Raw genomic sequence first — 16,671 nt, 5'->3', positions numbered from 1 at the left:
TCAGACACGAATCAGTCCCAATATCAGATATTCTGATATGGCTTGGCAGACAATGCGAAGTACTGGCTCCACCTACAAGAATTATGGACTCAGAAGAAATTTGGATTGGAGGTTGGAAAGTGCAAGTCAGACTTTGGCGACATGGCAATGTTACAAAGCATTTGCCCAACTCCTTCTTCATAGGAAGAGAAAAAGGAAATAGTTTTAACTATGGGCAGAAAACCTTGTGCCATAGATGTGGTTCAGCCAGACATTTAAGCATGTCTTGTGATGTTCTAAAAGTCAACTTGTGCCAGTCCTTGGGCAACGAGAGGGCAAGTTGTACAAACATCAGATGTAATTTATGAGATAAATTTGGACATTCATACACGAATTGCAGAGAAGCCTGGCATAATATTTCAAAAGTATGGGAGCAGGAAGTGGACTTCGAAGACAATGAAGCACTTTACGACCGGGCCCTGAAAGTTGCAGACAGAATATGTCTGGATCCGCCTGCAGATGGGGTTGGTCTGGTTCAGCCTAGGGATGGCGCTTGCTTAGACCCTCCTGGGGACGGAGCTTGTCCTGGATCACCCGTGGAGGCAGTTTACCCAGATACTCTTACAGGAAAAACAATTATTGAGAGTGTAAACAAGGCCCAGGAAATGTCAGAAGACCCCTTAGAAGGAACCTCCTCAAATCTACTCCCAGCAGGGGAACAATCTGGGGAATCAGATGATCCTACTATGATGGAAACCCAAGTGAGGGAAAATAATAATAAAGAAAAAGAAAGTGAGCAGATTTGGGCACAGGGAAAAAAGAAAAGGAAGAAGAGCATGGTAAAAAAAACTTGGAGGGACTCTTCGACGTCCTGCAGGTCCCGCTGGTAAAGTTCCTCAGGTAGCTATGAAAAACCGTTTTTCTGCTCTCAGAAAGGATTGGGGGTCAAGAGCTGAGGACTCCGACGATGTAGAGGAACTTTCCTTATCCGAAGAGGAACATACTATGGATGTTTCCAGAGAGACAGACTCGGACATGATCCCACCTTCAGTGACCGTCAAGAGGTTTGGGTCATTGGGGGATAATGTGGGGAAAAAGAAAAAGTAATACCGTGTGGGTTTTTTTGGGGTGGGGTGAAGGGGGACTTAAAATGTTTGTTCATTAATTAATCCTTTAAAGGTAGCAGCTATTAATGTTATAGTTAAGGCTTTTATTTAGTTTCAATTAAAATGTGTATAAAAGGAATGTGAAGTAGCTGTTGAGGAGTAAGGTGGAACACATGCTGAGTTCATATTGATATAATATAAGTTTGTACATAATGTGCAGTTTTTGATTGAAATGTTTTTCTATGAAATATAATGTTGGAAATGTTTTCAATAAAAAGAGTTCCTCCTATTACCCTACATAACCCCTCCCTATAACTCCTCCTATTACCCTATATAACCCCTTCTTATAACTCATATTACTCTATATAACCACATATGAAAGAAAGTCATCTCCACATATCATATTGGACTTCCAGGACGTTCACTCAATTGGACTTGTAAGGCGCCGGTTTTTTCTTTTTGTTTCTATTGTCCATTCTGATTTCTACGTACTGTATCAGTGTCTACCAGGCAGCCTTGCCTGCCAATAGGGGTTTAACTCCTATAGAGGTGTTATTATTCATTCACACATTTTTTTAGCGCTAATTATACACATCTCTCTCTTTAATCTCCACATACCAGTTACCCCGTAGACAAGCTAGCAGCATGTTGCAGTATTCGGGATATAATCAGCGCGTGAGAATGAATTTTGATGGATTGCCCCATGAGGAAGGGACGTATTTTAGCAATATCGCAGAGGGGTAAATAACATGATCTGGAGGGGTGCTGAATGTGCGGGGGAATGAGAGGGGAGGGGCACGTATGACACCCAGGCATCTAGCTTGGGGGTATCTGGGTCATGGTGGAGTCATCTATTCCATGCGAGGAATCCGGTGTTGGTGTAGAGTAAGAAGGAGGGGAGATGATGAGGTCCGTGTTTGACATGTTAAGCTCAAGATATTGATTAGACACCCACGCGGAGATAACAGAGAGACAGCTAGTGATATGAGACTGCAGAGAAGGGGAGCGGTCAGCAGGGGAGAGGTAGATGTGGGTATCCTGACAGTCTTCTAGGGTTTGTTTTGTATAAAAAGGGGGACAAACACATGTATACACACATAAGGGGCACCCAGCCCTCAACCTTCAGCCGTTTATTTCTCCATTAGTTACACTACACATTTTTAAACACCGTCACTTTAAGTCAAAACAAACTCATAAAAATAACATCTACTCCTTTCAGGAGTCTAACTCACATGCAGATGGCATAACGGAGATGGTGTTCTATACAAGTGGAAAAAAACAGATAGGACACCAATTTGTTCAAATAGTATATTATTAATTTAATGACCCCCTATGTTAGGGGTACTCCAAAAATTCCCCTTGATAATCCTTAAAAAATTAATAGATATATTCCAATAGTGTAGTTCTGCGTGGTGATGATAATGACCACACTGTATGAGAGTCAGTTAGAGAGGAACAGAGTGGATCAGGGGGTCTTCTCTCAGATGATCAATATATGAGTAGAGGAAATGGGGAGCAAAAGGAACATACAGATAGTATGTGTATATTAGAATACTTATGGAAGGTGCAGAATAGACTAAGATCTCCTGAAAAGTAATGTTCAAATCGATCTATTAACAATCAGTATCTGTCATTACCAGTGTGGAATCAACTCTAAGCTTCCATCTTTGCCAGCGACATGTTCGTTCACAATAAATGTCAGGGGTGATGGATATTATCATTTAGTGATATCTTATTCTGGGTGTTACACTTAGGAGATGGGGGAAAAAACAAACAGCGTGGAGACTATAGAGCCGGTTACACACGCGTTATTTACAGTTACGCACGTATATGACGATTGCAGTACAGTACATGCATCGATAAGTGGGGAAAAGGTCGTGCTTCACTTTAAGTACAGTTTCACTTTATATACATGCTCCGGTCCCATTGCATACGTTAATGCGGGGTATGCCTGTACATGTGAAGAAGAGACCTGTGAGGTTTGGAAAGCTCTGTACATGTGAAGAAGAGACCTGTGAGGTTGGGAAGCTCTGTACATGTGAAGAAGAGACCTGTGAAGTTTGGGAAGCTCTGTACATGTGAAGACGAGACCTGTGAGGTTAGGAAAGCTCTGTACATGTGAAGAAGAGACCTGCGAGGATTGGGAAGCTCTGTACATGTGAAGCAGAGACCTGTGAGGGTTGGGAAGCTCTGTACATGTGAAGCAGAGACCTGTGAGGTTTGGGAAGCTCTGTGCATGTGAAGAAGAGACCTGTGAGGTTTGGAAAGCTCTGTACGTGTGAAGAAGAGACCTGTGAGGATAGGAAAGCTCTGTACATGTGAAGAAGAGACCTGTGAGGTTAAGAAAGCTCTGTACATGTGAAGAAGAGACCTGTGAGGTTTGGGAAGCTCTGTACATTTGAAGAAGAGACCTGTGAGGTTAGGAAAGCTCTGTACATCTGAAGAAGAGACCTGTGTGGCTGTGCATGTTCTGTGAATGTCTGGATTAAAGTTTCTTGATCATTGTTTCTGTGGTGAATGCAGAGCAGTCGAATCCCGTTCTGAGCCGTATCATAACCGACCCTGGCTCCCCTTCCACCTGAAACAGGAGGTTACAATGTATCCATCTCATATATAACTACTCATAAACCCTCAACCCATTAAACACGTCCCTGTCATTAGGTCACTTTGCCCCTACATGGGACTGACCTTTTAACCCATTAAACACGTCCCTGTCATTAGGTCACTTTGCTCCTACGTGGGACTGACCCTTTAACACATTAAACATGCCCCTGTCATTTGGACACTTTGCTCCTACGTGGGACTGACCCTTTAACCCATTAAACACGTCCCTTTCATTAGGTCACTTTGCCCCTACATGGGACTAACCCTTTAACCCATTAAACACGTCCCTGTCATTAGGTCACTTCGCCCCTACGTGGGACTGACCCTTTAACACATTAAACACGTCCCTGTCATTAGGACACTTTGCAGAAAACACACTAGATGGCGCTCAATATCTAATCAGCTGAACATAGTGCAAGTTATTAATGAAATAAAAACAAACACAATGTGAAAGACAAATGCAAATAGAATCAAATGCAAACAAGGTAGAAAAAAACACTCAAACCCTTAGACGGACTGTTTCAAGGTCCACACGAACAGAGATAATAGAAGAACCAGGGGAGCGTTGATACCTTAAAAAGAAATAAAATACATAGTGCAACACTGTGGCAATATGTCAATAGGAGCTCCCAAAAGAGCACTTCTACTGTGAATGGTTAACAGACTAGAAAATAACCGTTGGTTGATCAGGAACTATTTCACCCAAAATTGAATCACTTTGAACAATGTGCCAATGTTTACGTATGATTTTAACTATTTTTTCAGACTGTCTATTAAAGTTTGTAAGGAAAGAGAACTCAAAATTTTTATTCGTCTTAACCTTTTCTGAATCCCTTAGGAGATCTTTCCTTTCTAGACATCCCAAGTAAAAAACAAAAGAGGAGATGGAGCGCAGAGAAAGAAAATGCCAAGGTGACGAAGCGCTATACTGCGTGAAACGCGTTGAGGGTTGCTTAATACCTTTATGTTGCACTCCTGGGTAGGAGTGCATTTTTAGTACGGTAGAATTTTCCCTAATTCAGCAGTGCTGATATCCCCCTGTCATTTCACAAGCGGCTGTTGCTATTGCCATAGCCTTTGCCTGAGCTCGAGAGCCCGCCTATCACCCTTGGTTGTTAACCCTTCCGATTCCGGGTCAGGGACCCTGTGAGACTTGGAAGCAGTGTGTTACAGTCGGGACAGGGGGTGACAAACAGATGTATATACAGACCTCTGTGGGAACTTCTACTTGTATGCTGTTTTAAACTAATTGTAAGTAATACTGTGCATTGTTGTTCAAATAAATTGACCCATATCTTACCTTGGCATTTTCTTTCTCTGCGCTCCATCTCCTCTTTTGTTTTTTACTTGGACTGTCTGTGGCCGGCTGATCACCGGAGGGAGAAGGAGCAGCGGGAAGAGAGGCATCTCAGAAGAATCCCCTTGAAGTTTACAGACGAGCGCGGTCTCCATTTTCTGGAACTTTCTAGACATCCTACTCTCTCTACTGCATCCTGAATAGTCTTTTCCTCATACTTTTTTTCCCTAAATCTGTCTTGTAAAAAAAGGGATTGTTCATGGAAAACATTGGTATTGGAACAATTTCTTCTAACCCTACGTAGTTGACCATATGGCACATTTTGTAACCATTTAGGGTGATGACAGCTTGAAGGTGTGATATAGTTGTTAATATCAACATCCTTAAAGAAAGTCTGCGTACTGATTGCTCCATCTTCTATGAGTTCAGTCAGGTCCAGGAAATTAACCCTTTCCCGACTGTACTCACAGTTAAATTTAAGATTAAGCAAATTATCATTTAGATAATGTATAAATCTTACTAGACTTTCCTCATCCCCTTTCCAGATAAAAAATATATCGTCAATATATCTTCGCCACAGGCACAAGTCCACACCCAGCTCTGCAATGGACCAGATATGGTCTTCCTCCCATGAGCCCATGAGAAGATTTGCATAGCTGGGTGCAAACTTTGTGCCCATGGCGGTGCCACATTTCTGGAGGTAGTAGACTCCTTCGAACAAACAATAATTATGTTCTAGGATAAACCTTATCCTATCTAGAATAAAGTTTGCCTGTTCATGAGGCATATCATAATCTTTTGACAGAGCTCTATCTATAGCATCATGCCCATCTTTATGGCTGATGCATGTATATAAGGAAGTTATATCACATGTTGCAAGAAACCACCCTTCTTCCCATTTTTGACTATCCAAAACACGTAGGATGTCAGTCGAGTCTTTCAAGTATGATGGGAGTTGTTTCACATATTTTTGCAGGTAGGTATCTATATATGCAGATAAGTTAGACGTCATGAAATCAATACCCGCTATTATGGGTTTTCCTGGGGGGTTAACTAATTTCTTGTGGAGTTTAGGGAGGTAATAAAAGATGGGTCTAATTGGATGTTCTCTATACAAAAAATTGTACTCACTCTCATTTATTACTCCATCCAGTTTCCCTTTGTCTAACAGTTTTTTTAATTTACAAAGAAAGTCTGAAGTGGAATCTTTTTTCAAAGGTGTATAAGTATGTTTATCACCTAGAATCTGATATGCCTCAGTGATGTAATCTTCCCTGTTGATAATCGCCACTCCTCCCCCTTATCAGCCTGTTTTATAACTACACTGCTATCTTTTTGAAGGGTTTTAAGGGCTTCTCTTTCGCTTTTACTTAGGTTACTGTCAAATTTGTGTCAATTCTATGCTTACTTTTGTTTTGGCATATTTATTACCCTGTTGATGGGGGGTTCTATATGATTTAGTCCTCCAATTATCCCTTTCGGGACTTATCCTAGGCTTTTTCGGGGTATATTTTCTAGGTTTTTTCTTTTCTTTAGATGTGTCTTTTTTGGGGGGAGGTTTCTTAGGGGATTTTTTATTTTTATTTTGAATACCTTTTTCAACAATGGGTTCAATTTTATCAAGTTTTCTAGGGGGGCCATCTTTATAGTCCTCCTCATCTCTTAAGAATTTTTTTTACTTTCTTTGTAATTGTCTCTTTCCATATTTTATCCAATTTATTTTGCAATTTGGTGTCTTTCTCTTTGAAGAGTACAGTCTGGTCTAAATTACCAATCCTATCTTCAATTTCCTTCACCTCTATGCCAATCTGTGACACATGGTTTTTTTGTTGGTCTATAACTAAACCAATTAGGTCATTTGAACATTTTTCCAAAAGACCATACCATTTCTCAAGAAAGATTTCATCTTCCACATCAATGGATGGATCCTTTTTAATTCTAAGACCTCTTGGGACTCTCCCATTGAAGACATATTTTTCTAAAAATGTGTAGTCCCAAAACTTTTTAATATCTTTGATTAGCAACCTCTCCAATTTTTCAAATTCAGATTCTAAAATATTAGCCTCCCCTATAATGGGGACATAATCCAGATCTAATTTGAGAATATTCTTGAAGTCCACAGATTTTGTGTGTCTTCTAGAGAAAATATTGGAGGGGTTGCTATCTATCTCTATATCTTCCATAGTGAAAAAATAGTGCAGCCTATCTAAAAGAAACCAACAGATACAGAAAACACACTAGATGGCGCTCACTATCTAATCAGCTAAACATAGTGCAAGTGAATAATGAAATAAAAACAAACACAATGTGAAAGAAAAATGCAAATAGAATCAAATGCAAACAAGGTAGAAAAAAACACTCAAACCCTTAGACGGACTGTTTCAAGGTCCACACGAACAGAGATAATAGAAGAACCAGGGGAGCGTTGATACCTTAAAAAGAAATAAAATACATAGTGCAACACTGTGGCAATATGTCAATAGGAGCTCCCAAAAGAGCACTTCTACTGTGAATGGTTAACAGACTAGAGTGCCACAGATGGAGGCTATATGAAGGAGGTGTAATCTCAAGGAAGAGAGACACACACGGAACTCAAGTAAAATCACACAATTTATCCAAACACAATAAAAGTGGAGGTTTACAAGATCCCAATGGGATAACAGCATAGGACGTTGGTGATCGCAATATCACATAACAGCGTCTCTACTGCATCAAACCGCCACGGTGCATCGAAGCCTGGAGTCGACACGTCACTTCCGGTCGCGGTAGCCGATACGTCATTTCCGGTGTCGCCGCCGGTTGGAAAATGATTTCACGGGAATCCAGGCAATCTCTCCCTCTCAATCGTAGGGTCACGCTCTACGCGTTTCGCCATTCTAAATGATGGCTTCATCAGGAGTAGCAGTAGAGCCAAGATTTTTTCCTAACTATATGTTAATATACTGCACCAATATTTTTGTATCTTCTATTTTTGGGGTGTTCCTGATACCATCGCTCCCTTCCAACACCTGTATCTACATTATCTCAAGGGGAATCTGTACATATTCCCAGTAGGAAGGTTGAGAATCTGTTTTTTGTTGCACCTTATAATTTCACTGTATATGTGTATTTATCACTTTAATCACCAGCACTGTTGTTTGGCGCCGTTCTAAATCACTTGGGTCCATTACTGGATATGTGTAGTGACATTCCACGCTGTTTGTTTTTTCCCCCATCCCCTAAGTGTAACACCCAGAATAAGATATCACTAGATGGTAATATCCATCACACCTGACATTTACTGTGAACGAACATGTCGCTGACAAAGATGGAAGCTTAGAGTTGATTCCACGCTGATACATTAGGCCGAGTCCATAGAAGGACAGGCCGCGCTTAGCCGTGCGGATGCTCAGCGCTGAGCCCCTGCATCCTCAATGAGGATGCCTTGAGAGGGGGCTCACGCGAGCGTCCGCAGGCATACGGAGGCTTTGGAATTTTCAGCCGAGCGCCAAGCTGTTTTTCAGCACGCTGTCGGCTGAAAACATCCAATCAGCCTGAAGCAGCGTCAACGTCACGGCGTCGTGACGTCAGCGCCGTGACATTGACGTCAGTGCGTCGCGGGCGATTGGCCCAGCGACGTCACTGCCCCGCCTCCAACCATCTCCCCCCCGGCTCCCTTTGCACACACTAGCTCGCCTGCAAGTCCGTGGAATCGCGCTGACTTAAGCAGGTGAGCCTCAGCATTAGCGCGCCTCCGCTCTCCTGAAGCCTCTATGGCCCCGGCCTTAGAGACATTATGCTATTTTCATTTCAACGTGTTTGTTGTTGTATATGAATCTTTCACATGACTTCTTAGTGATTCCATAGATGGCTGGTAATGACAGATACTGATTGTTTATAGATCGATTTGAACATTACTTATCAGGAGATCTTGGTATTCATAGTGTCAAGGAAGCGAACTAGATTTTCCTCACCACCTCTCCGCACAAAAAAACACGTCATCAATGAAACAACGATAGAGGACTAGGCTCGCGCCGAGCTCATCCCCGGACCAGATGTTATTACTCTCCCAAACTGCCATAAACAGATTGGCATAGCTCGGCACGAACCTATAACCCATCGCCGTCCACACTTCTGTAAATAAAAATGTCCCCCATCCCAAAAACAGTTATGGCTAAGTATGAATTTGATGCTGTCAATTATGAAATCTGTTTGTAATTCTGGTAAATTTACATCTCCCTGCAATAACTGCTTAACTGCCGCATCTTTTGTCGTTAGTTGATAGCTCGTGAATGTGGCTTCTTCACCAACACTTTAGATTTACATTCCACGCTGTTTTTTTCCCCCATCTCCTAGGTGTAACACCCAGAATAAGATATCACTAAATGATATCCATCACCCCTGACATTTATTGTGAACGAACATGTCGCTGGCAAAGATGGAAGCTTAGAGTTGATTCCACACTGTTAATGACAGATACTGATTGTTTATAGATCGATTTGAACATTACATTTCAGGAGATCTTAGTCTATTCTGCACCTTCCATAAGTATTCTAATATACACATACTATCTGTATGTTCTTTTTGCTCCCCATTTCCTCTACTCATATATTGATCATCTGAGAGAAGACCCCCTGATCCACTCTGTTCCTCTCTAACTGACTCTCATACAGTGTGGTCATTATCATCACCCCGCAGATCTACCCTATTGGAATATATCTATTCATTTTTTAAGGATTATCGAGGGGAATGTTTGGAGTACCCCTAACATTAAATTAATAATCTACTATTTGAATGAATTGGTGTCCTATCTGTTTATTTTTCACTTGTATAGAACACCATCTCCGTTATGCCATCTGCATGTGAGTTAGACTCCTGACAGGAGTAGATGTTATTTTAATGAGTTTGTTTTGACTTAAAGTGATGGTGTTTAAAAATGTGAAGTGTCACTAATGGAGAAATAAACGGCTGAAGGTTGAGGGCTGGGTGCCCCTTATGTGTGTATACACCTGTTTGTCCCCCTTCTTATACAAAACAAACCCTAGAAGACTGTCAGGAAACCCACATCTACCTCTACTCTGCTGACCGCTCCACTTCTCTGCAGTCTCATATCACTAGCTGTCTCTCTGTTATCTCCGCGTGGGTGTCTAATCACTATCTTAATCTTAACATGTCAAAAACTGACCTTATCATCTCCCCTCTGTCTTACTCTACACCGACACCTGATTCCTCGCATGGAACAGATTACTCCACAATGACCCCGATACCCCAAGCTAGATGCCTAGGTGTCATACGTGCCCCTCTCATTCCCCCACACATTCAGCACCCCTCCAGATCATGTTGTTACCCCTCTGCGATATTGCTAAAATACGTCCCGTCCTCATGGGACAATCCATCAAATTCTTTCTCACGCGCTGATTATATCCCGAATACTGCAACATGCTGCTGGCTGGTCCACAAAGTAACTGGTATGTGGTGATGACTTTCTTTCATATGTGGTTATATAGGGTAATAGGAGGAATTATAGGGAGGGGGTATATAGAGTAATAGGAGTTATAGGGAGCGGTTATATGGGGTAATAGGAGGATTTATAGGAAGCATTATATGGGGTAATAGGAGGAATTATAGGAAACGTTATATGGGCAATAGGAGGAGTTATAGAGAGCGGTTATAGGGGCAATAGGAGGAGTTATAGGGAGGGGTTATATGGGGTAATGGGAGGAGCTATAGGGAATGGTTATATGGGCAATAGACGTTATGGGGAGAGGTTATATGTAGCAATAGGAGGAGTTATGGGAAGAGACTATATGGTGCAAATATGAGTTAAATGGATCCAAATAGTCACAATGAATACTTCCATTTTATTTTGCATTAAAATTCAATTTTATTTCACAATTTCAAATTGAACAGTACGAACGTCCTACTAATTTGGGCCCTAAAAGATCTGCATCTCCAACCAATGCCACCAGCTATTTTTAGAGACGTCGCTGGCTTAACCCTTCCCCCCCTCCCCTGAAGACCTTCACAATTGAATGTAGACCCTTCATGGGGAAGTTGAGAAGAAAGAAGACTCAGTTTTTACAGCAGGTGAACCTGACATCATTGAGGGCCGTGTCATCTCCGTCTCCTTGGTTTGACTCCACCCTGGTGCTGATGCCACAGATCCCTATTTCGCAGAAAGGGCTCCAGGGTCCGTATGTCCCCCACGATTGTCCAGATCCCTCTAGTATCGTTTCGTCTGAGCACTTAAATATGATGTTGTTGGCGGCCGTGTCGTCACCGTCCCCCTGAGGTGGCTCTACTCTCAAGCGGAAGGCGATGAGGTTGCCGTTAGGACACCGCACAGGGGAGGCCCATGAACCCCACCTGAGAGAGAAGAAGGAGGATGTGGTTAGTGGTGAATAGGAAACTTCCTAGGTGCTTTTGCAAAGGAGACCTGCCCTGTAGGACGGGCACAGGATTTTAGTGGAGATATGACCAATTATCTATATAGTGGTATTACTCCTGTCCTACGTCCTTCAGGGGAGTAAAGGGGATCTATAATAGGGTGAGAGTAAAGGGGATCTCTAATAGGGTGAGAGTAAAGGGGATCTCTAATAGGGTGAGAATAAAGGGGATCTTTAATAGGGTGAGAGTAAAGGGGATCTCTAATTGGGTGAGAGTAAAGGGGATCTCTAATTGGGTGAGAGTAAAGGGGATCTCTAATAGGGTGAGAGTAAAGGGGATCTCTAATTGGGTGAGAGTAAAGGGGATTTTTAATCTGTAAAGTGGTATCACCTGCTCCCTTAATCTCTTGTGATACCCATCTCTATATATTCAAATACCTTGCTATCCTCCAAGCTGCCTTAATTTCCCTCCCTATACACCCCAACATTTTGCTTCCCTCGGAACTCCCTATACACCCCTCCTTTATACACCCCAAAATCCTGTCATCGTAATATATGCTTGGCAAACTCTGCACATGTGAAGAAGAGACCTGTGAAGTTTGGCGAGCTCTGCACATGTGAAGAAGAGACCTGCGAGGTTTGGCGAGCTCTGTACATGTGAAGAAGAGACCTGGGAGGTTAGGAAAGCTCTGTACATGTGAAGAAGAGACCTGTGTGGCTGTGCATGTCCTGTGAATGACTTACGCTCCTTCAGTAGACTGGATTGGAAATTCCCCATTGTTGTTGTTGCTAACACAGTGCAGCCGGACCCCGTTCAGAGCCGTATCATCCCCCTTCCCCTGGTTCCCTTCCACCTGTATCAGGAAGATCAGTTACAATGTATCCATCTCATACAGTATATAACTACTCATAAACCCTCAACCCATTAAACACGTCCCTGTCATTCGGTCACTTTGCCCCTTTGTGGGACTGACCCTTTAACCCATTAAACACGTCCCTGTCATTAGGTCACTTTGCCCCTTTGTGGGACTGACCCTTTAACCCATTAAACACGTCCCTGTCATTAGGTTTCTTTGCCCCAATTTGGGACTGACCCTCTAACCCATTAAACACGTCCCTGTCATTAGGTCACTTTGCCCCTATGTAGGACTGACCCTTTAACCCATTTAACACATCTCTGTCATTAGGTCACTTTGCCCCTATGTAGGACTGACCCTTTAACCCATTAAACACGTCCCTGTCATTAGGTCACTTTGGCCCTACGTGGGACTGACCCTTTAACCCAATAAACACGTCCCTGTCATTAGGTCACTCTGCTCCTAGGTGGGACTGACCCTTTAACCCATTAAACATGTCCCTGTCATTAGGTCACTTTGCTCCTAGGTGGGACTGACCCTTTAACCCATTAAACACGTCCCTGTCATTAGGTCACTTTGCCCCTACGTGGGACTGACCCTTTAACCCATTAAACACGGCCCTGTCATTAGGTCACTTTGGCCCTATGTGGGACTGACCCTTTAACCCATTAAACACGTCCCTGTCATTAGGTCACTTTGCTCCTAGGTGGGACTGACCCTTTAACCACAGAGATTCTAATAGGGGGCAACGGCGTAACTAAAATTTGAAAGAGCCCTAAACAAAAATCATAAAATAAATTGATTTTCAAATATCGGTGCCCTTGTGAACTGCCCCCCCTCTCCCTCTCATACTCCCCCTCTCATTCCCACACTCCACCTCTCCCTCTCACACTCCCCTCTCATCCCCACACTCCCCCTCTCCCTCTCACACTCCCCTCTCATCCCCACACTCCACCTCTTCCTCTCACACCCCCCTCTCATCCCCACTCTCCACCTCTCCCTCTCACACTCCCCTCTCATCCCCACACTCCCCCTCTCCCTCTCACATTGCCCTCTCATCCCCACACTCCAACTCTCCCTCTCACACTCCCCTCTCATCCCTACACTCAACCTCTCCCTCTCACACTCCCCTCTCATCCCCACACTCCCCCTCTCCCTCTCACACTCCCCTCTCATCCCTACACTCAACCTCTCCCTCTCACACTCCCCTCTCATCCCCACACTCCCCCTCTCCCTCTCACACTCCCCTCTCATCCCCACACTCCACCTCTCCCTCTCACACTCCCCTCTCATCCCCACACTCCACCTCTCCCTCTCACACTCCCCTCTCATCCCCACACTCCACCTCTCCCTCTCACACTCCCCCTCTCCCTCTCATACTCCCCTCTCATCCCTACACTCAACCTCTCCCTCTCACACTCCCCTCTCATCCCCACACTCCCCATCTCCCTCTCACACTCCCCTCTCATCCCCACACTCCACCTCTCCCTCTCACACTCCCCTCTCATCCCCACACTCCACCTCTCCCTCTCACACTCTCCTCTCATCCCCACACTCCACCTCTCCCTCTCACACTCCCCTCTCATCCCCACACTCCACCTCTCCCTCTCACACTCCCCCTCTCCCTCTCATACTCCCCTCTCATCCCCACACTCCACCTCTCATCCCCACACTCCACCTCTCCTTCTCATACGCCCCTCTCATCCCCACACTCCACCTCTCCCTCTCACACTCCCCTCTTATCCCCACACTCCACCTCTCCCTCTCACACTCCCCTCTCATCCCCACACTCCACCTCTCCCTCTCATACTCCCCTCTCGTCCCCACACTCCACCTCTCCCTCTCACACTCCCCTCTCATCCCCACACTCCACCTCTCCCTCTCACTTTCTCCCTCTCATCCTCACACTCCCCTTCTCATCCCCACCCTCCCTCGCTCATCCCCACCCTCTCCCTCTCATCTCCACACTCCCCCTCTCATCCCCACACTCCACCTCTCCCTCTCACACTCCCCCTCTCATCCCTACACTCCACCTCTCCCTCTCACACTCACCCTCTCACTTTCTCCCTCTCATCCTCACACTCCCCATCTCATCCCCACACTCCCCCTCTCCCTCACACTCCCCCTCTCATCCCTACACTCCACCTCTCCATCTCACACTTACCCTCTCACTTTCTCCCTCTCATCCTCAAACTCCCCTTCTCATCCCCACACTCCAACTCTCCCTCTCACACTCACCCTCTCACTTTCTCCCTCTCATCCTCACACTCCCCCTCTCATCCCTACACTCCACCTCTCCCTCTCACACTCACCCTCTCACTTTCTCCCTCTCATCCTCACACTCCCCTTCTCATCCCCACACTACCCCTCTCATTCCGATGCTCCCCCTCTCATTCCCCACCCTCCCCTCTCATCCCCACACTCCCCTCTCATCCCCACACTCCCCTCTCATCCCCACCCTCCCACTCTCATCTCCACACTCCCCTCTCATCCCCACGCTCCCCCTCTCATCCCCACTCCCCCTCTGCTCCCCACACTCCCCTCTCAACCCCGAACTCCCCTCTCAACCCCGAACTCCCCTCTCATCCCCACATTCCCCCTCTCATCCCCACCCTCCCCCTCTCATTCCCACCCTCCCCCTCTCATCCCCACCCTCCCCCTTTCATCCCCACCCTCCCCCTCTCATCCCCACGCTCCCCCTCTGATCCCCACACTCCCCCTCTGCTCCCCACCCTCCCCCACTCATCCCCACCCTCCCACACTCATCCCCACCCTCCCCCTCTCATCCCGACGCTCCCCTTCTCATCCCCACACTCCCCCTCTCATCCCCACACTCCCCCTCTCATCCCCACACTCCCCTCTCATCCCCACACTCCCCCTCTCATCCCCACACTCCCCCTCTCATCCCCACACTCCCCCTCTGCTCCCCACCCTCCCCTATCATCCCCACACTCCCCTCTCATCCCCACCCTCCCCTCTCATCCCCACACTCCCCTCTCATCCCCACCCTCCCCCTCTCATCCCCACACTCCCCTCTCATCCCCACGCTCCCCCTCTCATCCCCGCACTCCCCTCTCATCCCCACGCTCCCCCTCTCATCCCCCCACTCCCCCTGTCATCCCCATACTCCCCCTCTCATCCCTACGCTCCCCCTCTCATCCCCACACTCTAGTATTATTACTAGGGGAAAACAATACAAAGAGTTAAAAATGTTCAGTACAGTTAAAAAAGGAGATTTGTGCACTAAGAAGCTGGCCTCTGAAGTAGTCTTTGTTAGCCAAATATTTTACTGCGCCTGCAAAATTAGATTGTAAGTTCTGCGGGGCAGATAATTACTGTGCCAGCAAAATCCCATATACAGCACAATATACATTGCCATGCAAGAAATAATATTATTATATATATCTCACCTTGAGAGAGAATGCTTTGGAACGGGAACCATCAGGACAAGTTTGAAGAGCCCCCCAGTCACCCCAAGGACCTCCGTTGCTGACATAGAGGACAGGGGGAGTCTGCCCGTATCCTACTGAGAAGAGAGAGAGAAGGAGGAGGGATGAGACCGCCTGGAACATCATGGTGGGTTCTTGAGAAACTCAACTGGAGATGTCAAGAGATGTCAACTGCGTTGTCTATTTATAGACCAACCCATCCCAGAATGAGCCAACCCAATGCCGGATCTTCTTGAGTTAACCCCTCCCACCCAACCCCCTTCTAGATTTAGCAAGAACTCGTTTAACCAGTTGAAATTGGAGTATCTTTACATCACTCCTCGGGTTATTACAACATCTGTGGACTGATTAGAGATAAGATTTTCGGATGGGGAAATAGAGCGTTTAGAGGACAATGATCAACAGGATCTTCAAAGAGAGATTTCCAAATAAGGGATATCAGTTAAAATAACTGCATTAAAATCATACTCCTAGCTACAGATGGACAGACGGGTCTGAATCTGTCTGGGATAGGGGCTGTGACAGAGATTGTAAGAAACCCCAACCCTTTCTTACAGCGCGTCTGAGATCAGATGCATTGTAAGGAACCCCAACCCTCTCTAATAGCGCGTCTGAGATCAGATGCATTGTAAGGAATCCCAACCCTCTCTAATAGCGCATCCGAGATCAGATGTATTGTAAAGAACCCCAACCCCCTCTAATAGCACATCTGGGATCAGATGTGTTGCTAGAAACCCCAACCCTCTCTAATAGCACGTCTGAGATCAGATGCATTGTAAGGAACCCCAACCCTCTCTAATAGCACGTCCGAGATCAGATGCATTGTAAGGAACCCCAACCCCCTCTTATAGCGCGTCTGAGATCAGATGCATTGTAAGGAACCCCAACCCTCTCTAATAGCACGTCTGAGATCAAATGCATTGTAAGGAACCCCAACCCTCTCTAATAGCGCGTCTGAGATCAGATGCATTGTAAGGAATCCCAACCCTCTCTAATAGCGCGTCCGAGATCAGA

At 45.4% G+C, this 16,671-nt stretch overlaps 4 protein-coding genes across 4 annotated transcripts in view; 3 read left to right on the top strand and 1 right to left on the bottom strand.

Moving 5' to 3' along the window:
- The window catches only part of LOC142470867 (vitelline membrane outer layer protein 1 homolog), a 230,000-nt gene that overhangs the window by 104,676 nt on the left and 108,653 nt on the right, over positions 1 to 16,671 (top strand). The window lies entirely within an intron of this gene.
- Positions 1 to 16,671, top strand: part of LOC142470864 (vitelline membrane outer layer protein 1-like) — a 112,784-nt gene that overhangs the window by 69,471 nt on the left and 26,642 nt on the right. The window lies entirely within an intron of this gene.
- The window catches only part of LOC142471433 (uncharacterized), a 62,088-nt gene that overhangs the window by 32,772 nt on the left and 12,645 nt on the right, over positions 1 to 16,671 (top strand). The window contains exons 5-6 of the mRNA XM_075578237.1: positions 380 to 740; positions 10,984 to 11,155. Of these exons, the coding sequence (XP_075434352.1) occupies positions 380 to 740; positions 10,984 to 11,155 (533 nt within the window). The remainder of the gene's footprint in view (positions 1 to 379; positions 741 to 10,983; positions 11,156 to 16,671) is intronic.
- LOC142470866 (vitelline membrane outer layer protein 1-like) lies at positions 10,807 to 15,836 on the bottom strand. Its single transcript, XM_075577666.1, has 3 exons — positions 15,619 to 15,836; positions 12,096 to 12,205; positions 10,807 to 11,331 (listed from the first exon to the last, which is right to left on the bottom strand). The coding sequence occupies exons 1-3, from the start codon at positions 15,781 to 15,783 to the stop codon at positions 11,037 to 11,039; spliced, it is 570 nt and encodes a 189-aa protein (XP_075433781.1). The 5' UTR covers positions 15,784 to 15,836; the 3' UTR covers positions 10,807 to 11,036.

This window comes from Ascaphus truei, chromosome 20 (assembly GCF_040206685.1).
Source record: "Ascaphus truei isolate aAscTru1 chromosome 20, aAscTru1.hap1, whole genome shotgun sequence".
Classification (NCBI taxonomy): domain Eukaryota; kingdom Metazoa; phylum Chordata; class Amphibia; order Anura; family Ascaphidae; genus Ascaphus; species Ascaphus truei.
The sequence above is the reverse complement of the archived record's forward strand: the minus strand, read 5'-3'. Positions and strand labels throughout refer to the sequence as shown.